Source organism: Notamacropus eugenii, chromosome 2, assembly GCF_028372415.1.
Source record: "Notamacropus eugenii isolate mMacEug1 chromosome 2, mMacEug1.pri_v2, whole genome shotgun sequence".
NCBI classification, from domain to species: Eukaryota; Metazoa; Chordata; class Mammalia; order Diprotodontia; family Macropodidae; genus Notamacropus; species Notamacropus eugenii.
Window position 1 is genome coordinate 469,061,573 of NC_092873.1, and position 23,622 is coordinate 469,085,194.

The 23,622-nt window shown below is 38.1% G+C and overlaps 1 protein-coding gene across 1 annotated transcript in view; it reads left to right on the forward strand.

The window, feature by feature from the left end:
• The window catches only part of ASTN1 (astrotactin 1), a 461,200-nt gene that overhangs the window by 151,599 nt on the left and 285,979 nt on the right, over positions 1-23,622 (forward strand). Inside the window, exon 2 of the mRNA XM_072648560.1 lies at positions 21,852-22,039. Coding sequence (XP_072504661.1) covers positions 21,852-22,039 — 188 coding nt within the window. The remainder of the gene's footprint in view (positions 1-21,851; positions 22,040-23,622) is intronic.

A 23,622-nucleotide genomic window follows, 5' to 3' on the forward strand; every position in this document is an offset into this window, starting at 1 on the left:
TGGCCTGTACTATATGGAGCACTTATACAAATTAGTCTGCACAAATGGGCCCAGGTTTTCCATCGACATGGTCACCTTCATTTCTATAACGTTTCCTTCCCTTTGTTTCTTTCCTTCTCACCACTTCCAGAATCCTATCTTCCTCTACTCTGTGATGGACATACTTCTTGCAATCTATCCTTTCATGTTGCTAAAGGTTTAGCAGATGGCTTATGGTAGTTGGCCACCACCTTGACTGCCAGTTTTGAATAGAAATAAATAAGTGTGATTTCCCTCTGTGAAAATCTCACAATGCTTTCTGAAATGGAAGTTAATGTGTATTTGAGTCTATAGAATGTTTGATTGGATGAAGCTGGCTCAAAGGAATGTAAAGTATATTTATTGCTCCCAGGTTCATCATAGGAAGCTAGCCATTGAGTCTTGGGCATAAGGAACTCAGTAAATAGTTGTCACTAAAAGGGATAGAGATAATTACTTGTACCTTAGATTTCATGGGCCTAAGGAACTCCTAATAATATAGGTTAGTACTTCTCTATATCTTATGGTCTTAGAGAGAGTGAGCTAGAGTAAGGATGGGCTAAGTACAGCCCTAAGGCCAAATCTAGCTAATGTATCAGTTGTACAACATCAGGTGGGAGGCAGGTTTGGCCCCAGGGCCTAGTTTGCTGAACTCTAGCCTAAGGTAGTAAAATGTAAGGTTACTTGTTCTGCGTAACACAGTCAATATATGTCAGAGGAAGGGACTTGAATTCAAGTGCACCTGGTTCTGAGAATAACTCTCTATTCATTATGTCATTAAGGAAATTTTGACTTTAAAAAGTTTTACAATTAAATTTATTTTTTTTTTTGAGACTGGGTCTTCCTACCTCATCCATAATGAAAGTACCATTCTCAGCCCTAATCTCACAATTGATCAGCATGGGAAATATGACCTGCTTTATTTCTGACCTGGCTGGTTCATGCCTGCTTAGGCTTTTAAGCAGCCCAGTCCCTCTACCCTCCTCTTGAAGGGATGCCTGACTTATTGTCATTGACTTCAGTCCACTGAATCTCAGTGTTCCCAAGCTCAACTGGCTTTAGTCATCCTACCAGCAGAGATTGCTGGCATGCCTGTCTCTTCAATTTTTCATGATGTAACATTGCCTTGTGGAACTAAGCATTCCAGAAGCAAGGTGGAAAAGGGATGGTATGAGAAAGACTGAAGGCCAAGAGATAAAAAGAGAGAAGTGTGAGAAGGAAAGAATTGAAACCCAAGACATAGAGAGGGAGGGGGAGTGAGGACTAGTAGAATGAGTAGAAGGGCAGGATTTTAATGCCTACTGTGCTGTGATATTGAAAAAAGTCATCTAGTCTCCTTGTGCCTCAGTTTCCTCATATGTAAAATAATATTGAGATTATAAATTAAAATCTGGAAGGGATGTTAAAGGTCATCTACTTCAGTCTCTTCATTTTTTCCAAAAGTCTTATCAATTTTTTTGTCTTTATATCACAGTTATTTCCCCATAAGTCTTTCCTTAAAACAAAACTAACATAGTGACCATGTTAAGACAACACTGTGACAGTGTGCTCAGCCTCCCACATTCATAGTCTCCTGCCCCTCCAATAAAACGGGAAGTGAATTTCTTCATCTCTTCTCTGGGTCCAAAAATCCATCCTTCACTTTACAACTGGAGAAACTGAGGGTAATAAATGAGATTTAACAAGGTCACATGGATGGTAGAACTATGATTCCAAACCTCAAATCCAGAATTCTTTCGATTGCATCAGACTAGATCAGAGTTGTTATGCTCACTGCCCGCTCTCTGTGGGACTTCTTAGGCCACAAGAAACATCATCATTTCTTTTCTTCATCTATTTTAGAACATTAGAATCATCAAGGAGACTTTCATTAGATGACTTTGGTGATAGAACATTTGTGACAGAACTTGATATCCTTGAGTTAATGAAAGATAGAGTTCACATGAAAAATTCTGAGACAAATGGGGCTGTGGATGTGTTTTGTAACATGTTTTTTGTTGATTACTCGTGTCTGACTCTCCATGACCCTTTTTGAGGTTTTCTTGGCTGAGATATTGGAGCAGTTTACCATTTCCTTCTCCAGCTCATTTTACAGATGAGGAAACTGAGGCAAAAAAGGGTTAAACGACTTGCCCAGGCTCACACAGCTAGTAAATATTTGAGTCAGAATTTGAACTCAAGTCTTTCTGATTCCAAGCCCAACACTCTATGCACTGTGCCACCTAATTCTATAACTAGGTTCCTTTTTCTATGAGCCCCATCATTCCAAAGTCCAGACAGCTGTCCTGGCACCAACTGACTCACTTCAGGGAAATAGCCCCCCAGGACTCACAAGCCTCAAATTAGGATTCTGCTCAGACACCCCGAGGCTTCAGAATGACTTTTCTCATTACAATGTATGAAATGATCCATAAATACATAGTTTCATATTATGGAGTTTAAATATTATTACACATATCCTTCCATGTCAGATTTTATTAAATGCATGCAGTCATCTCAATTTACAAAGGTCACTTGGGTAACAGTTGGAAATAGAATCAGACATATTTAAAAATCTTCTTACCAGTATATCTGGATGTCAGATAACCCTGCCTTTTTCAGAGACTTTTACCTTTCTTTGTTTTTCCCCAAGTGAGACTTCAGTGGTTTTATGATGTGGATAACCTCTTTGCAAAGGTGAGACGTGACTCAGAAGATAGGTTTGGAGAGCTGATGACTCTTGGGTAAAATCAAAGCCATTTTGGCCAGTGGCCCCTCCTTCTCTCTTTATGATGATGTTTTAGCTGCTTATTTACCAAACAGGAACATTTTCATCTAGGTAGCTGGGTAACCAGGATGTACCTCCAGTTAGTCAGTTATTATTCAAGCCAACAGAGAACAGTGCAGGGTGACCTACTTCCAACAGGATTCATGGAAAGCTTTGTTGATTTCCATCAGGTCTAATTTAAATAGCCTTCTTGTCATGATGAAAAGGAGAGGGAAGACCATGTTGGTACTGTCCTTAGTGCTGGATAACAGCAGGTGGTTAACAGGTAGGTACAAACCAATACTCTCCGAAATGGAGGTACCAGCCACAAGCCACATTGTGGAGATCAAATGACCATCAAAAGAGAAAGTCCAAATGTCACATTAAAATTCTACAAGGTAACAAACCCAGAGGGGCTAGACATAAAAATGGGGTTTTGAGTCCAAGAGCTATGGGCCTTGATCAGAGTTGCCCTGGACAGAGCGGATCAAGGGAAGGAAGGGTAAGAAGGTTTCCACAAAGAATTGTTTGCTTTAGGAAAAGGATATGACATATCGGTTTTATTTTGTGCTGGACTAGTAATGTTTTTTTTCTCTTAGGCAGTTTCCCTCTTTACTCATTTCAGCTGAAGGCAATATATTGGGTTTGGCTGTCTCCCTGTTCTTACTTGTTCCATTAGATTTTAAGATTCTTGAGGGTAGGAATATCTTTTACCTCTTTTTATATCCCCAGATCTTAGCTTAATGTCTGACATATAGTAGGTATTTCAAAAATGTTTATTGATTGGCTGATTGATCAAGCCCTGATGACATAGTTTGTGGACTAACTCCTGAAGTCCCTTTCCTCCCTTCTACCTCTTCTTCCTATATTTATCTTCAGTGGTTTGTTTTTTTTTTTAATTGACTCTTTGCTACTTTGTGAAGAGTCTCTTCTCTCCCTTCCCGGGTCACCCTGTACTTTTCCCTCTATTGGTAGGTAAAAATGGGACCTTGAAATATCATAACAAAGACAGGAGTTTAATGATAATAGGATGATAGATTTAGAGATGAAAAGGACCTTCGGTGTCACTTAGCCCAACCTCCTTAATTTTAGAGTTGAGATACCTGACTTTAAGAGAGATGAAGTGATTTGTTCAAGATCACACAGATATTAAATGGTAGAGGCAGGATTTGATCCAGGTCTTATAGAGTGCCTATGCCAGAGAGTTGCCCTCAAGTTGTTCCATCTGCCCATTCAGACAAGTTTCTATTCCCCTCAAGCTCCCCATAGGACAGACAGAACATAACTGACCCCTGTAAGGGACCTTCATTCTCTTAGGCATATGCAAAACAAGATATATCTTCTCTGGATACATGACAGATACCATTGACTTTGAGTGTGTGCAGTAGATATGAGTGCGAGACTTCGAGTTGAGAATATGAGAGTTCAAATCCTTCCTCACATACTTCCTAGTTGTATGATCCTGGGCAAGTCTGCCTCAGTTTCCTCCTTTATAAATTGGGAATGATAATAGCACCTACTCTGTGGCATTATTTAAGGATCAAGTGAGATAATATATGTACAATGCTTTTCAAATCTTAAAATACTATGCAAATCCTAGTTAGCAAGACACATACATCTTGCAATGGTAGAAGTGAAAATGCCAGGCACCACACACTGTGAATCCTGGCTTCCTTGGTATTCCAAGGTGGTCAAAAATGTATGAAGAGCCTCAAATATGATTTTAGCATTAGAAGACACCTTCAATATGATCTAGTTTAAATACTCATTTCATGGATTAGGCCAAGAAAAGTTCGATTACTTGCCAGGTTGATCCAGGTAGAAAGGTCCAGGGCAAGCTTTGGACTGTAGGTCCTTCATCTTTAACAGCAACATGATGATAAAATGGAAAACCAAGCCAAACCAAACAGGATTTTGAAACAATCCATTCAACTAGTTGGCCTCCAGAAAAATCATTAGGCACCACCTGAAATGAGAGTGGGGGGCGTGTCTAAGCTGATCCTGATAGCCCTACCTGATGACTGCTCATCACTGTGACATTGGAATTTGGAACTTGGTGAGGCCCCATTGGGTTTGTAAAGCAGCTGCAGGACAACGCTGATGCTCAGTTTCCCAGTGCCTAATCACAGCTGGAATTTCCTGTCCTAAAATAGGAAAATCAAAGGAGTTGAACTTTCCAACCCAAAAATAGCTCATGTTTGTCTTGGAGGAGAGACTCCCAAAGTTTTTGGTAATTTTTCAAAAAGTGAAGCTTTTTTAAATTGCTTTACATTTGGGGGTACCATTGACCTCATTAGTTTGAGGCAGAATTCTAATAGTAATGGCAATTCCTTACCTTTGTAATAATGCTTTGCAGAGATCTAGCAATTAATCAATTTGATCCTAACCACAAACTTTTGAGATAGTTTTTTTTTGTTTGTTTGTATAAAGTATAAAAACACAAAAGTATTTTTGTCCATGCCATGAGATTTCATCAGTTTGAGGAACTCTCAGTGAGAAAATTCCCTCTAACAGTATAGATTGAAATCTACTCTTCATTTTATATCTTAGTGAATCTCTTGGGACACTTGAAGGAGAAATGATTTCCAGGTCTTCTGTCTTCCAAGATCAGTCTTCTACTCACTATTTTATACCTAGTGCAACTGTTTTAATCTTCATTTTACGCATTTGGAAGTAATTAGCTCAAAGTTATGCAGCTAGTAAATGACTTGAGCCAGGACTTGAAAACAAATCCCTGATAATAAATTCTGGGTTCTCTTCAGTATACCAGAAAAAAAATGAGGAAGAAGAAGCAGCCACTTAAGTGGTAAGAAGATTTAGAGACTGATAACTGGAAGAGACCTTAAAGTTTATTTAGATGTTTATGGAGAATCTCCATAAGAGTTCCAGTCTCACTTTGACCTCTGGATATCCAAACACCTCTCATATTTCTTGGCATCACTCTATCCCATTTTCTGTTGATTTTTCTATGGCTTCACAGCCACAAACCTGGACCATAACATTGGTGGACCTAACGTATGTATTGACTGGTGCCAGGCTCAGCAGGGTGACTCTGGTTAACAATAATAACTGTTGGGGCAGCTGGATGACACAGAGAATAGAAACCCACCCTGGGGTCAAGAGGACCTGAGTTCAAATATACCATCAGACACTTGACACTAGCTGTGTGACCTTGGGCAAGTCACTTAACCCCAATTGCCTCACCTCTCCACTCCAAAATAAAACAAAACAAACAGCCAATTATAATTGTTGTTGTTATTCATCTTTCATTTTCCAAGAGGATTTAAATGAGGCAGAATTGCACCAAGTCATCAACCTCACTCTCTCTTCCAGAGTCATCTAATTCTAGAGGCAAGATAAAAGTTAAAACGACCTGAGATTCAGCAGAAGATCTTGGTTTCTTTGATATCTGACCAAGCTCTAAGTGTTCTACAGCACCTGTGTAATCCACCTTCATGGTCATTGGAACAAATTGTTCTTGTAGGGCCATTCCAATGGGGGATGTTTCACATGCTTGGGGTAAACATTCCCCTAACTTACTGATGGGTTTGAGACCTGTTTCCCTCAACCTTGTTATACCTATCTGCTAAGAAGGTTTTACTGGAATAATACCTCTGTACATGCTATATCTTCAACAATAATAACTGCTAGCACTTATGTAGAGGTTTATGGCTTGTAAAATGTTTTACAAACATTATTTTAGTTTATCCTCACAATCGTCCTGGGAGATAGTTACTGTAATTGTCTCCATTTTACAGATTTTGAGGTAGACAAAGTTTAAGTAGCATGCCCAGGGTCCTACAGATAGTAAACACCCGAGGCTAGATTTGAACTCAGATCTTCCTGACTCCAGGCCCAGTGCTCTATCCACCCTAACATCTGGTTGCTTTATGATATATTGATTTTCTAGATGTTGGATCAGCTTGTTGCAAAACTGTCCTTGCAGATAACCTTGTTGATGGAAATGGAAAATCAGATAACCCAGACTAAGGTTACTAAAAAAAAGAATCTCTGTTTTCTCCTTTTAACTCTTCTCATGTCTGTGTCCTTTTGTGCACTTATCCCCTTCATATGTGTTTCATCTGTCCCCCATCTTCCTTTGCAGATGGCCAAGACTAATATGCTGCCCTCATTATGTTTATAGAACAAGTTGGGGTCTTTAGAGGCTGTGAATCCTGAGACATTAAGGACTTGGGTCACATTTGATACTAGGGTAAAGATCTGCAGCTTAATTAGTGATCCCCTGTTGTTATTAACCTCTGACTTAGGCAGGTTATTTTATTTTACAAAGGTGTTGGAAGTTAATGCCACCGTTAATAGTTCTAGTTAGAAGACCATAATGAAAGCCATGTGGGAAACCAGACCTACCATCAATATCTTTCAAACTCTGAACTTAAGGGGGAAAGCTAAATAAAAAAGGAAGAAAGCTAGACAAAGAGTAATGAGTAACTCCTTCAGAGGTCTATCCTGTCAACTCAATGATGGTCTCCATTATATAGAAAGGACTTTTTTCATTAGCCTGAATTTTAGACCACTGGCCTATTTCCACTGGTATTTCAAAACAGTGGAGTCTTGAGCTGAGTTCTTATAATGAGAAGACATTTACTGGTTGGGTCGAAAGGATAGTGATTGAGGAATCATGAGATGTGAATGAACCTACAAGATGTTTTTGGAATTTCCCTCTTGTATTTTGTCCATGAAGGAAATGAGAGTGATTATGTGTCATTTCGAAGGTATAAGAAGTCAATAATTTATGGGATTATTAATTGATTTATTGTGACCTATTTAAGAGGAAATTCTCCTAGGAAGGCACACAAAGTTCAGCTAACCAAGTTTGCTTTCTACCTGTGAATTCATTACACTTTGCACATTTAGGGGTGTGGTTAGCTATGAGTAACCTGGAATCTCAGTATTGGTATTCTGAGAGAATGGAACCTTAGGGGGTTCTTTGGATTGAGGGAGGGCAGGAACACCAATTTTTTGGATACTTTCTGGGAAAGACAACGATGCCAGCAAATGGAGAGTGATATTTCAATCATACTTCAGTTAGGCACAGAGAATATAGAGGCAGAGGACATGGGCATGGTGGATGGGGTGGTGGAGGGAGAGAGGTTATGGTGGCTAAGGAGAAAAGAACATGGAGGGGGAGGGACACAGAGTCATTTATGTAACCCCAGATGGAGGTTGGGAATCATTGAGTGGCATGGAACCCTAGGAGGTAGAATAGTGCTGGGGGTGGCATCTGGGATAGGAATTTGGGTTTTCATTTTTATAGAGTTTTGGGGGGGGGGGGGATGGACTCTTATTCATACTACCTTAGGATTAATTCATTAACATTTCCATATCATCTCCAAGCTACCAATGATACCTTACAGTTGGTTCATTAGCATAAAGCTTTGCTGGTATTCTGCTGGTCTTACTGTGAATATCTGGAGATTATTTGAGACTTACAGACTACAGGCAGTTAGCCCCTACAGTCAGACCTACTTGGCATCCCCTAATTTAGCACAGTCTCAGATTGTGTTAATTTATAAAAACAGTTTCCCGTGACTTGTAAGATCCCCCAGTTTAAATGATACCTTTTTTGGTGAATATCTTCCCTTATTCTAGGGGCTGTCACCCTTTTCTCCAAGTACTCTTCTTTTTTCTTCTTCTTAAATTACATTTTTATTATTTCTGATCAATGGCAATCTGCCTTCACTCCTTTCTACCTCCCATCCCAAGTGAAAAAGGAAGAAAAACAAAATCCTTGTAACAAATATACATAGTCAAGAAAAATGAATTCCCACAATGGGGATATATTTATGTACGTATGTTTTACATATATATATATACATATATACTTATTATGTCCAAAAATATGCATATCTCTTTCTGTACCTTGAGTCCATTACCTTCCTATTGGGAGTGGGTAGCACTTTGTATCATAAGTTCCTTGAAATCATGAGTGGTTATTGAATTAGAGTTTCGAAGCCTTTCATATCCTAGTTAATATACATGTCTTTGGTTTAGTTTCCCCACTTTCAAAATGACCAGGGAAATTGCCTGAAGAACTGGGTTTAGATCTCTTTAAATTCTGTGCTCCAGGGACATAAGAACCAGAGTGATAGTTGGGGAAAAGGAATGGGCACGTCAGGGATGGTGCAATATGACATCATGGTATTTCAAAAAGTGCCAACCCACATTGTTTAGGCAGTTATCTGTCACATATCTACTGTGATCTAGTTGAAAGAGGAAAGAGTACAAAAAGTTTGAATGAGGATACTTTAGAGCAGAAACACACCTATAATTCCTGCTGCAGTGGAGATTGAGATTGTTGGATCACTTGACCTTAGAAGGTCAGAGCTGCAGCAGGGTAAAATCAATCCATTGTCAACACTAAGTATGGCAGCAGTATTTCACACTGGGGAGGGAATTGGGGAAACCAAGCTTCCTAAGGAGGTTGGAAGTGGGTTGGGGCAGGGAGACAAGTCAAAAATAGATTAGTTAAAGCTTCTTTGCTGATCATCAGGACCAAGCTGTGAGTGATTACTGCCCCTCAAGCTGTAACCAAATAGGGAGGTTAAATCTAAAAGAAAAAACAAAAACAATAAAGAACAAAAAGGAGATTATCCCTCCCCCCGCCAAAATTCTATCTATTTCAAGTTTTTCCCTTAAGTGTTGAGAAAGCAAAAGTTCTGAGTGATGAAAGGATTATTGCTATGAATTACTAGTAGATTCAGAACTGGAACATGCCACGCTATTATCTGACTCTTTTGGACTGGGATTCTCATAGATTGTTTATCCCTATGAGACTGTGAGGATGTTAGTTTCTGCATTGGGCCAAATATGCCATAAGTAAATCATCCACAGCTGAAGAATGTTGGCCCTTCAACACAAGAGCTTTTTAGAAGGGAGAAAGGAAAATAAGAAAAAAAAATCCATGGGAAAGATTTTGTTAGTTTTAATCTCTAAAAATAATGGGACACTTGGATAGATCTGGGTGTGTTTCCCCTGCTCCGTGTCAATATTGGCCTCCTAAGATGAGTTTTGGTAAGGTAGAATCAGGATCTCGATCATCCATTCAAGGATGAATATGGAATACTTTCAGTGTTTAGAATAGCTCAGTGATCTGAGCTTTCTCTCAGGGATAGCACTGTTCCAGATTAAAAGCCCATCTTCTTTATAGATATTTTTTTTTGTCCCAAACACTCTTGCATATGTATCCCTTACATCAAGATGTTGCAAAATTGGTGCATATGAACACACACACACACACACACACACAAAAGCATAACATTCACAACCCCTTCACAACAATGGACTATACAACAGCAATTTATGCTAGCTCTTTTCATGATACCCTGGAACTGAAAGCTAAAGGTATGTGTATAGGGGGTCCTTTTATTTGTAAATGGTTAAACAAATTGTGATATATGAATGTAATGGAATAGCATTGTGCCATAAGAAATCATAAGATGGAAAATTTCCAGGGAAACTGGAAGATCCTCTATGAACCAGAGAGAGCAAAGTGAACAGAAATAGGGGGTAAAAAACTGAAAACATTATTATGACATTATAAAGAAAAAAAAGCAACTTTAAAAGACTTTAGAATATTGATCAGGGCTATGATAAACCATAAGTTCAAAAGAATTATCATGTCACCTCCTAGCAGAAAGGGGATTAACTTAAAATGTAGAAAGCAATGTACATTTGTAGATATGGCAGATAGGGGACTTTGTCTTGCTCAGCTATGTAGATATGTATTGAAATGTTTCTTTTTGAAGGTTTTAAAAACATTCCTTAATGAGGAGGATAATGAAAAGGACAGACTAATTAAAGTATTTTTATTGTAAAAAAAATTTTTTTTTCCAAAAAAAGAGATTAAAAAATAGATTGCAATACAGTCCTGATCTCCAGGCAAATTTATTTTTGAAAAGATAGTCAAGTTATATAGTCAAGGAAATTATATTTTGCTTAAAGGCGCCACAGACAATGGGGGAAAATTACATTAAGTGTATATTCACCAAATGGTATAGCAGCCAGATTCCTGTTGCTCAATCAGTTAATCAATTAACAAAGCATTTATTATGTACCTATTATGTGTCAGGAATAGTGATAAGTGCTAAGGAGGTGGAGCCAAAAGATGAAATACTCCCTACCCTCAAAGAACTATACTACTATTAGAGGAGACAATGTGCACCTATATGATTATATATGATACTTATTAAAAAGTAAATCTAAGACATAGTTTTGAGAGGGAAGGTACCAACAGAAGAAGAGGGGGAGGAGATTTAGGAAAAGCTTCATGTAGAAGATGAACTTTAGCTGAGTCCTGAAGGAAGTAAGAAAATCTAGGGAGGAAATGGGGATGGAGTGCATTCCAGGCTTTGATGAGGAAGGTGTAGAAGCATGGAGACATGAGACAGAACGCTGTCTATGAATAGTAGCAAGAAAGGTAATTTTACTAGATTATAGAGTGCAGAAAGAGGAATAATGCATAATGAAATTAGAAAAGTAGAGTGGGGTCAAGTTGTGAAAGGCTTTAACATTGTTTTCTTTTTGGTTTCCAAAATCTACACTCTGGGTTTCTGATGAAGCTGGGGCTTTCTCAGGGAATTCATCCATTCTTGTTGCTATAAGACACAGATATCTTCGGTCTGTCTCTAGTTCCACTGTGAGGCTATTGGCTTGTTTGCTTGTGCATTATAATGCTGGGATTGATGGCAAGCTCTTTCTTTCTGTTGCTCATGGGTGACTTTTTGTGTAGTTCTGGAGTGGATGAAGTTACTTCTTGTATTTTTTCATTTAATTTCTTTATCATTAGTTGATTTATTGTTAATTTTAGGATTGTTTTTACTTTTTTTTTTGCCAGTATGTAGTCGCTGGGCTATTTGCTAGAGTATAGGCAGCCAGAATGTTATGCCAACTGATAAATGACAATGTTAAAGAATACAAACATTTCTCAGCGTGTCAGAGCCTCATTACAGAAATCAGTCAGGTGATAGGGCATGTATCACAAAGAAATGTCATAAGACAGATAGAATAAACGTATCCCTTATAATCTGGAACAATGAATTAAAGATATATGAGCAAAAGTTACAAAACTAAAAAAATGAAATCCTGAATAATGATTTTGTCAAAAAAATAGATAATATAAACAATAAATGTTTATATGAAAGATACTACTAATAATGAAACAATATAACAAATCATTTGGTACATGGTTTCTCAGAGTAATTTTTATACCTATGAAGACTATAACAATAAAATAGAAAAAAGTAGTTATGAAATTAAAAGATAAGTTAATAAGCAAATTGGCCACCTTTAAGCAAGTACAAATAAGAAATCTGGATAAAATAGAGGAGAAATGGAGAAAAAAGAAAATAAAATCTATAGAATTGATGAATAAAGCTGAGGGCTGTTTTTTTAAGAGTAGCAAAAATCAATAAACCATTAGCTAATTTGATCCAGAGAAAGAGACAGGAAATCAAACTACAAAAATAAAAAATGAAGGAAACGAATTTACATGAACTATTGAAGAAAAACATAGCACATTGTCAGAAATTACTGTGAACAATAATATAATATTACACACTTAATATGATATACAACAAATACAAAAATTATATAACATTACATAATTATATAATTTTACTGTGCAAAATCATGCATCTGAAAACTGAGACTTCAAAGGCAACTGAAGTCTACAGAAATATGAAAGCCAAATTATCAAAGCAAGAATTAGAGATATTAAGGTACCCAGAATCAGCAAAATAAAGGGAGCCAGCCATAAATAGGCTGACAAAGAAAAACAAACAAATGATTCAATGAACTCCAGCCCAACTGGACTTGCTGATGAGTCTAGCAAACATTTAAAGAGCACTTAATTTTTACAGGGGTGTGTAAATTACTTGTTAAGAGCAATAATTTGATGCAATTTCCTTTTGTCACAGCAATGTTTACGCACATTTGCTTCTTCTGACACCAGACTGACTTAGAATATCCATCTTTGATCAGATGAAGCAGGTATACACACTTTTAATTAATTAGTTCTTTAATTTAATTAGTTCTCTGATGGTAGAGTTCAGAATTTCCTGCTGGACACGTGTCATTGCTCTCTTTTGTTGAAGTTTTAATTTTATGACTTTTAAGAATGAATACGACTTCAAGGAGATGTGCAAAGGCTGTAGTTTTTAAAGAATATATCTCAATGATTGTTAGAAATATTTCAGCACCTGTTGGCATGGAGTATTGAAACATTTTGAAGCATTCAGTCTCATAATCAAAGAACAGTTCTACCAAGGCACAGAGGAAAGTGTGGTACAGAGCAAACAAATAAGAGAATACACAGACACAAACACCACCAAGAATTATAGACCAGTACACTTAGTTATCAGACCACAAAGACTGTCAGAGAGGGACCGTAGTAGCTGACTGGATTGATGTTGGATCCTCTCTCATGGTGGTATAAAACTCAAAAGAAAACTGTAGATAAGGATTCCTGTGGCATGCATATTAACTTAGCTTAAAAATGTAATATTAGCTACATTTTACAGTATTTTTATTTGTTTTGTCAAGTATTTTCCAATCACATTTTAATCTTGTTTGAGTCGCACTTAGGAGGATTGTGGGCCACATGCTTCCATGTTTGACGCCTCTGCTCTACAGCGCAATCTAGGCTTTTTGAAGCTGGAAGAACAGTGAGAAAACAGTATCAAAAAAACTCAACTGCTAACTGTTTCAGTGGGAAAAGAAAAAACAAACCTTTGTCACAGAAAAGAGAATACCAATACCAGCATATATGTGTGTGTGTGTGTGTGTGTGTGTGTGTGTGTGTATACATGCATTTATTTATCTATCTATACCTCTGTTTATTTATTGATGGAAGCCTCTTTTTCTATTGGGGACAGACCAAAATTTTTGTCAGGAAAAGCCCAAGTTGGTCAATAGAATTTGGGCATCTTCATTAGACTATAAAAACATTCAGTCCTCCAAAATGTTTTGAGTGTTTTTCACTTCTACTGGATGTCTTGTTTTCAGTGAAAGAATCATGAATTATGATCAAATATATTGATGTACCCAGAAGCAGAATTGTTCCTGAATCACCAAATAGAGATGGAATATTTCAATATGATGTTCCACTTCGCCACATATAAAATTTTAAGAAATTTATTCAAGGGATGAAGATAAACATACTTCAAAAGCTTGAGAACGCAACTGATTTGAACCCCATTGCAAACCTGTGTGTAATAATCAGGGCTGGATCTGGAAAAATGTTTGTTAAAGGTATGCATAATACCCAGTATAATGTGTGGCAACATGATAAACAATTAAACATTTTTATTCAACATTTTTGTGAGCTCAGTGTCAAATAGTGATCCTAAACCAACGTAGTGCAGGAAAAGGAAGTTGTGTTGTATACTTTTAATATAGAAAAATTATATTATAGTGTATAAGTCCAGAAAGTTGGTCATTTTATTTTGTCCTACCTAATTTGTACACCATGGCATGGTATACTATACAAACTATCTCAAAAATAAAGCAAAATCCATTAATCTTCTAAGATGTGTGTGTTTGTCCTTTGTTTTCAAAGAAGACCATGCCATCAGAGAAATAATGTCATGACTTGCACTTGACTTTGTTTTGAGTGAGGGAGGGTTGTGCAGGTCACCAACTTCACTTCTCCTCCAGAGCCATCTGAATCCAGTGACCAGATATTCATCAGGCTGATTGGAGATGACCCAGGATGAGGCAATTGGGGTTAAGTGACTTGCCCAAGGTCACACAGCTAGTGAGTGTCAAGTGTCTGAGGTGAGATTTGAAGTCAGGTCCTCCTGACTCCTGCACTGGTTCTCTATCCACTGCACCACCTTGCTGCCCCCAATCTTATAAGATAAATATGGCCTTGATGCTCAAATAGGTGAGAGAAAAAGAGAAGAAAGGGAGCTATGAAACCAGTCTCACTAGTGAAAATTGATGCAGAGAACTTTGAAATACATGAGGGTACTACTACAGAAATGATGGACTAGAATTGGACCTTTGCTTTTCAGTAGGTGAGAAGCTTACTCTACCAATGAAGATCTGCCCCTTCTCTGCAACTGAGAATCTTTAGAGAATTACGTAGAGCATTGAGAAACTAAGTGACTTAGTTAAGGCCCTGTACCTAGTTCAGGTAAGAGGGGAAACTTGAGCCTAGTTCTTCCTGACCCCAAGGCTGATTTGCTATGCACAATGCCACAATGTCTTTCTACAGAAAGTAATTCTCTGGATTCCTGGAATGAGTACTTGAAGGAGTTCAGAGAACCAGTGATGAAACTAAGTGAGCTGATTAATAGCTACAGCAAGATTTCAGTTTACAAAATAAATCCACATAACCAGTAGCATTTCCATACTGTATTTACATAAAATAGGATTGCTGATAATATGAGAAATTCTGTTCAAAATAACTAAAAACATGTATAAACTATCTGCAGTTAAATCGAGACACAGACAAGATTTTTGTAAATACAATTATATAGACTGCTCAAGAGGGAAGTCAAGGGAGAACTCTAATAGGAGAGCCAGTTACTGTCTATGTTTGGCCCATGTTAATATGGTAGAAATGACTACCTACTATCCAAAGTAAAATGAATATTTAATGATGCAGTGATAAAATTGATGTGGGTGACTATTTAAACGACGTAAGATAATAAAATTCATTTTTGGAAACAAAAGGTCCATCATTTTGAGGGAAATAGTGAGAAAACATACAAATGAAGGAGTATGAAATTATCAGATTTCAAACCATAGGACAAAATAGTAGTTACCAATTTTTTTGTAACTATTTGAAAAAAAGTAGATCAAAGTAAGCAGGAGACAGAATGAATGAATTACAATTTAGTGCAATGGTTTATAAATCTAAGAACGTAAATTACAAAAGAAAGAAATCAGAAAAACTTGGGAAGATTTGTAAACGCCAACATAGAGCAAAATAAGCAGAATGAGAGAGGGATGTACCAGTACAATAATAGTCACTAAATTCCCCAAAGAAGTTAATTAGCAATGGGGAAAACCAAGACACTGAATCATATAATATAGATCATGTAATGACATATAGATCTTTTCTCATTCCAGTGAGGTGGGGGGAGGGCCTTTAGGCATTATGTAGTACATGTATTTATTTTTAATGTCTGAACTGGACATTTTTGATTGATGGCTTTTCTTTGTCATGAAGGAAGGTATAATGGATGGTGGGAGGAGTAAGAGATAACTATGATGTAAGGACAAAAATTATCTTTAAAATATTTTAATGGATTACAACGCACATTAAAGTTGCTTGAGAACTTCCTGTCTTTCTGTATGAAACTGGAAGGATCATCTAGTGGTTATATGAGGAGGAAGGAAAGGAACAGACTGCAAAGAGATTCATCTCTCTTGGGCCTGTCACTGCTAGGCTGGTTTTCTGTGTCTTTGTGCTGGCTATTTACTTATCTTATTTACGGTGTTAGGATAGGAGGTAATGGGTCCTTGCCCTGCTCAAAAGACATCTTGTAGGAAATCACACACACACACACACATACATACACACACATACACATACACACACATACACAGTGCTTGTTAAACTACTCTGGAAGTGTGAGGCACTAGATGCAGTTCTAAATAATCATGGAAAGGGCTGAGGTGGCATCCATCGTATGTCAAATCAGCCCTGATCTTTTCCTGTGCTTGTCTGCATCATTTAACTGGTACATTACATGCTCCACTTGGGGCCATGGCTTCCTTTGTTCTTCAGTTAGTAGGAAGCAGGTAATCTAAATGATGGTTTCCAATGCTGAAAAGGGAAAGGATTTGAAGATGAGTGGCATGTGGTTCCTGAGAAGAATTTCAAATACTCTGATGTCTAGGAAATGGCTACAATTGGTGGGGAAGAGCAGAGGTTGTGGAATAGCATTGAAATCAGGAAGGAAGGTTCCAAAAGGTTCTATCCTTAAATAGAGGCATATGCATTCACCTTCCTTGTTTGCATTGTCATTGAAAACCAATGGTTCTAGTTCGAAAGAGGACAAATAACTGATATAATTCTATGCTCTAAATGCTGGTAGCTGTAGCAGGTGTACCAGGTAGGTTTCCCTAGGCATCTCAAAGCATCATATGGGACCCAATGCCAGGGCATGGAGGATAAGAAGGAAGAAAATTAGGCCACCTGAGCTGTCTGGATCCTAGGTCTGGTACAGACTACTTGGACCCCAGAAAAGCCACGTCTCCCACTGTGGCTTGGGCATCAGCTGCTTGGGCACAGACTTGCCTGGTAGTTGGTTTATATGTTTCTGCTACTGTGGCTCAAGCATGGGATGCCTGAGATTTACCTTGGCGGTTGTTTGGGCACTGCCACAACCCATGGCTTAGCCTGGGCTTCCTTCTCACAGAATTGCCCATGATGAACTGCTCTGGGTTCTCAGGGTTATTTACATATTTTGTTTTGTTCCTGCTTAGAGGCTCTGTAGGATCTTGACAATCTCTTTGTATAGTCTTAGATCGAATGGAGAAACATGTGTGGCTGTTTCCCTTTGGTTTGCTTTATTATTGTTCCTTATGGTATATTTTTAGAGCTTTAGTAGGATGTTTTTGAGTGTTCTGGGCTTCTCTAGGTCTTATCATGCCACTATTTTCCCACAGTTAGGTTATTTATTTCTATGATGGGATTTAGATAATGCAGCCAAGATGAAAGTGTTCCATGTTCACTTAAGTAAACTCTGCCTTCCTTGCTTCTATCTTATTGCTTTCTTCTCCCTCCTCTCTAAGATTGTATCAAACCATAGGGCAGTTAGGAGTTTCCCATTGGTCTGTAGACCAAAATGCATTGTGATGGGTGAGTAGAAAGGGATGAGACTTTCCTTTCTCTGTGAATTATACCATGGGAATTGTTTCTTGACTTGCTCTGTGAAGAATGGCTAATTGAATTACTCCTCTTACTTTGTCCTCATTCTCAAGATGCTGTATGATATAGTAGGTAGGGAACTGAGTTTGAATTTAGGAAGACCTGAGTTCTAATCTAACTTCATCTATTTGCTAGCACTGTGATTCTGGCATGTGACTTAACCTCCCCATGCCTTATTGTCCTTCTGTAAAACTAGAAGATAGGCCTGGGTGATCTCTAAGCTCTCTTCCAATTGAAAACATATAAACTTATTTCTATAGTGTACGAGTGTATGATAGTTTAAATCCTGGTTCTGCTGCTAACTATGTGTTCTTGAGCAAGTTTCTTACCTTCTGGGCCTCAGTTTGCTCATATGGAAAATGAAAGAATTGAATTAGTTGATTTCTAATTTCCCTTTCAGCTCAAAGTTAATAATAGTAAAAGTTTCCCACTACCTCTAATGAAAATTGTACTTAAACTCATCTGTCAGTTTTTTTTTCTTTTATGGTCTTTGAAGTTTTAAAAATCCTTCAATATTCTTATTAAAGCATCGTATCAACCCTGTGAAGTAGGTGGTATTGGAAGTGTAGTTCCTTACTTTAAAGATGAGAAAGCTAAGGCTGAGAGGTTAAGAATGAGATAAAATTCAAACCCAGGTCTTTTTGACTTCTATTCTACCATTCTATCTATTACATCATTCACCCTAGGATTAAAAATTGTAGGATCCTAACAATAATTACCCTTTGTATATGTCTTCTTGTTAAGTCTAAAGTCGGTGTGTCCAAGACACTAATGGAAAGAGTACTAGTCTATGAACTAAGAGACTACCATTAGATATCCAAGTTCTACAAGTTTTTCACTTCTCTGGACCCAGTTCTTTGTTTAAGTTGAGACAAAACTATCTCTAATATCCCTTATAGTTCTTAAACCTTTTGGTCTATGACATCAAATGTGTCTTTGTGAATTCTAGGATCAAACCTAAGCAAAACAAACACCTAACACTTGGTACAGTATTCATAGGATAGGAATCCTTCACTTGCGGTCTAGGAACCTAAGAGAACTTTTTTAAAAATGTAACTGTATTTCAATATAATCAATTTCCTTTGTAATCCTCTGTTATTTTGTTTTGTGCATTTAAAAACATTAGTCTGAGAAGTCCATAGACTTCACTAGACTGTTGAAGAGTTCTGTGACACAGAAATGATTAAGAGCCACTTTCATAGGATGAAGTCTACTGTAGTGGAAAAAACATTTACTCCAGAGTCAGAGTTGTTCAGTCATTTTCAGTCATTTCATGCTCTTTGTGACACCATTTGGGTTTGGTTTTTTTTTTGACAAAGATGCTGAAGTGATTTGCCATTTCCTTCTCCAGCTCGTTTGGCAGATGAGGAAACTGAGGCAAACAGAGTTAAGTGACTTGTCCAGAGTCACACAGCTAGTAAGTGTTTGAGGTCAGATTTGAACTCAGGAAGATGAGTCTTCCTGACATCAGACCTGTTCTATTCACTGCACCACCTAACAACCCCCTGAAGTCAGAGGATCTGGTTTCAAATCCAGCTTCTGATGTCTGCTATCTGTGTGACCACAGGCAAATCACTTGATCTCCTTGATATTCAGTTTTCTTAACTGTAAATGAGAAGTTAACTCCAGGTGGGTTTTGAGGTCCCTCCTTGCTCCAGGCCTATGATACTGTATCTCCACTATAGTCTTACATTCATGGGTCATGTATGTGACCCTTTTGTACTCAAAGGCCAAGCCAAAAAGTAAATGCTATGTTAAGCCTTACCTAGTGATGAATACAAAGTCTGCTGTCCATATGATAACTTCCCTAAGGAGGTCAGAGTGGCTCAGAGTCAAGATGATCACAAGATTAGGACATTTTCAGCCCAAACAACTCATCAAAACTAGACACCAAGTCAGAGAGGATTATTTATTTATTTGAGACTAGGTATCCCATATCTCACCTTTGTTGAAAGCACAGTTGCTCTGTGACACCCTAATGGCATTGCTGTTTGGCACTTGTTCTATTTATGACCTGGGCTAGTTTGCTTCTCCTTTGGTAGTCTGATGGTTCCTCACTCCCAGTAGGTTACCCTTCTTGGTGCTACTCTTAGCACAGTCACCCCATCAGCTTCAGCCCTACTGCAGTTTAGAACTCGTAAACTCCAACAATCTACCAGCTTCAACCTCCTCAGTAGCAGAAAATACTTTGTGCCACCATGCCCAGCCCATCAAAGGATTATATTCTTCATTACTGGAGATACCATTGACAAGGTTGTCCAACCTTTAAGTTTGAAAGCAGGAATGTTCTTGAAATTCTTTGAGCTTGTCCTGTAGAGGGTAGATTGTCAGGAAAGTTTTGGAACTGTTAATGATAATTGTGATGATGACTAATGATGACTCGGTGCCTTGAAAGAAGTCATGAAGAATGATGCTAGCAGCTCTGTCTATGTGTCTGCCTGACTCTGATTCCTTCACTCAAATTCTTCACTAACCTACTTCCTGCACATCATTATCTGCAAGGCTGAAGAGGGGGAAAATTAAGTGGAATTTAAAAAAAAACAAAGCAAAACATAATTTTCTTTCTGCCACAGCAAGGTATCAAACTTCTCTGGTGGATTCTCTGGCAGTAGCTTACGGAGCAGAAATAACCTGTCAGCCTCCATTCCTCACTCAGAAATCTCCCAGGCACTGGGCCTTAAATGCCAGTTCTCGGCAACAGTAATTACCTCCACTCTCCTTGGTAGTTTCACTTGGTATGTCTGAGAATAATTACTATACAAAGTCTCACTCCTGAACTTACAAGGAGGGAAACCATGTATTTGCCACTGGGAATCATCCAGCATTCAGGACGCACCCTGGAAAGGACAGCACTAATCATAGGAAAAGGGGAAGGAGTGGAGGTGTTATTACCCATTCTTTTGTTTTGTTTTGTTTTCCACAGTAGGCAAGAGCTGGCTGGGCTTTATACAGTGGGAGATTGGGAGATGAGAGAGAGAACTTTTGAGAATGTCTTCTATAAGAGTGGCAGAGTTATACTCACAAGCATACCCTTTGTAACATTATCGTAACTATCATCTTTTCACAATAATATCCCTAATGACATCATCATCATCACCATCACCAACATCCTCCTCATCATCACTAGTTTTCTACAGTTGGCAAAGTACTTTCCAAGTGTTACCCCATTTGATCCTCACAACTACCCTGGAAGGCAGGTGTGATTAATGTGCCCATTTTGCAGATAAGGAACATCAGGCAAAGAGAGGCTAAGTGAATTGCCTAGGGTGAAATCGTAAATAAGTGTTTGAGGCTGTGTTTGAACTCACGTCTTCCTAGCTGTAAATTTAGCCCCACACTATGTATAACAAAACCTCACTGCCACATTGTAAGGTCCTGCTGTGATGTTAGGCATAGGATTGCCCAAAATACAGATCCAATGTTTAGAAACAATATGAGTTAGTCCTTCAGGTCCTGGATTGTTAACATTCCCATACATTATTCTGGTTACTTTTAATATATTTAGAATAACAGAGCCACAGAGTTTGGAACAGACTTTAGGGGCCACCTAGTCCAGAACATACTGGACCGAAAATCTCTTCTGTAACATCCCTACCAAGTGAATATCACCATCAAACCTTTGCTGGCAGCCCCTTCTGATATAGAATATCTCTAAACTCTGGGAAGTTTTGTCTTACACTGAGCCTAAATTTGGTTTGGAACTTCTACCCATTGTTTCTAGTTTTACCCTCTAGGTTTTACCCTCTAGGAACTTTATTAAGCAAAGATGATACTTAGGATATTGAAATTACTAGAATCATCATATATTTTAAATCTAACAGTTACTTACAATTATATAGATTATTTATCATGCCTCTGAAAGATCCATTTTACCCCCTTATAGTCTAAGGATATGCCATCTGGGAGAAGATTTTTTGTTTATAATATTCCTGTTGAAGTAATGACTTCCTGTACTGTTTTACCTAAGGGCAGTTTTCTCAGAATCAATCAATCACATTAAGCATGGTAACCCCTATCCCTGTCCCCAGATTTAGAGTTGCATTTAGTTGGATGGATATATAATAAGTACTTAGCCAGAACTGGCTTCTTTGCTGAATACTGCTTCCCAAGAAGATATGAGAAGAGAAAATAGTGAACTCAGTTCCATAATCTTTCTTATTCCTTCTCTTGGTTTTTGCCCTTCAGAAATCTCAGGGAATACAGAAGATATCCCTCTAGTGCGCTGGAGGCAGCAATGGCTGGAGAATGGCACCCTCCTTTTCCATATCCACCACCAGGATGGTGCCCCAAGCCTTCCTGGCCTTGACCCAACAGAAGAGCCTCAGAGTGAATCAGCTGAGGAGGAGCTGAGAATTCTCCACATCTCTGTTATGGTAAGAAAATACGGACTAAATGGCTAAAGCATCAGTGGAATATTTTCCTGTCCTGTCTTTCTATAACCTGGGAGCCAAGGAGTGCTGGTTTGAAATAGTTTGACTCTAGGGTCTTCATTAGTCATATCGGTATAAAGACATGATGGTTCAGGGGTGTGCTTCACCATAAAGAGTCAATAGTAATGCTTGGCTCAATGTGTGCCAGTACATGTAGTCTATACTCTATGGATGCTTATGACTAGACATGTTAGTAACTCCATTGACCAATACTACTTTTTGAGCACCATCAAATTATATGGTATTGTTTCTAAGTAGATTTTTTGATTCAGTAGCAGACTTCATCTGGTTGTGGTTTGAGAACTGGTTAAACCCACTATATAATCATACCAAGCAGACCAACAATTCTGCCCAGGAAAGGGTAATCCTTCTGCATACATCTAGATCAGCTTTTGAAAACCATTGGCATTATCAGATGAAGACACCAGGGCTACTTTAGAACAATAGTCTCTGACTGGTACATAGAAATCAAAAAATGTCTCAAAGCTTTTCCAGGTAAATCATCAAGTATGCCACTGCTGTTATTATCACATGAAATCATAATAATAGCTAGCATTTATATACTGCTGTAAGATTTGCAGATAATTTTACAAGTGTTATCTTATTTGATCTTCACAACAGCTCTGGGAAGTAGGTGCTATTTCACATTTTACAAGTAAGAAAACTGAGGCTGATCAAGTGACTTGCCCAGGGTCACACACATAGCTACTAAATGGATGAGGTAAGATTCAAATTCAGGTCTTCCTGACTTTGATTCCATCACTAGATTGACTATAATACCTAGATAACTCTAGATCCTTATTGCATGGTTTAGTGGGAGTCTCATCAGGGAGGGATCCATAGTATGGAGTCTGCTCTCTAGCTCTGATAAAGGGCTTCTTAGTCTCTCCTCGTCTCTCAGTTCAGATACTCCAAATCAACATTTCCACCTCTGGCCTCATCTCCCAATTTAAGCCTTTTGGGAAACAACAGGTATCTCCTTCATTAAAAGAGTCCTGCTTAGAAGATAAACTGTTTTATATATAATAGCATTATGAACTTCAAATATCATTATGGGCACCCATGAAAAGTACATTTGAAAGACATTATGATCTTTCAGCCTCACAAAACACCTCAGATTTGATGCTTCTAACATAGGTAGAAGTATCTTTCATCTTATAATTGGCTACCATCACTAATGCTGTTCAACCTGTTTATTAGAACTGATGGGGACTAAGTATCATTTGGAGATGTAAATATCTCATTGGCTCAGTGTTGAGAGATCATTTTTTCTTCAGAATTTCTAGTAGTGTAAAGTATCTCTTTGTACATTGTCTCAATGGCTGTTGCCAGCTCCTTTCAAAAGTGTAATGTATTGAGCCATTCTGTACTGAGAGACGGGCCTGAAAAGATTCTTACAGATCTAAATGGTCAGAAAATCATAGAATTAGAATCGGAATCATCTTCTAGTCAAGTCTTCTCACTATTTTTGAGGGAAGTAAGTCTCAGAGAGGTGACAGAATTTCTCAAGGTCATGGGATAAGTGA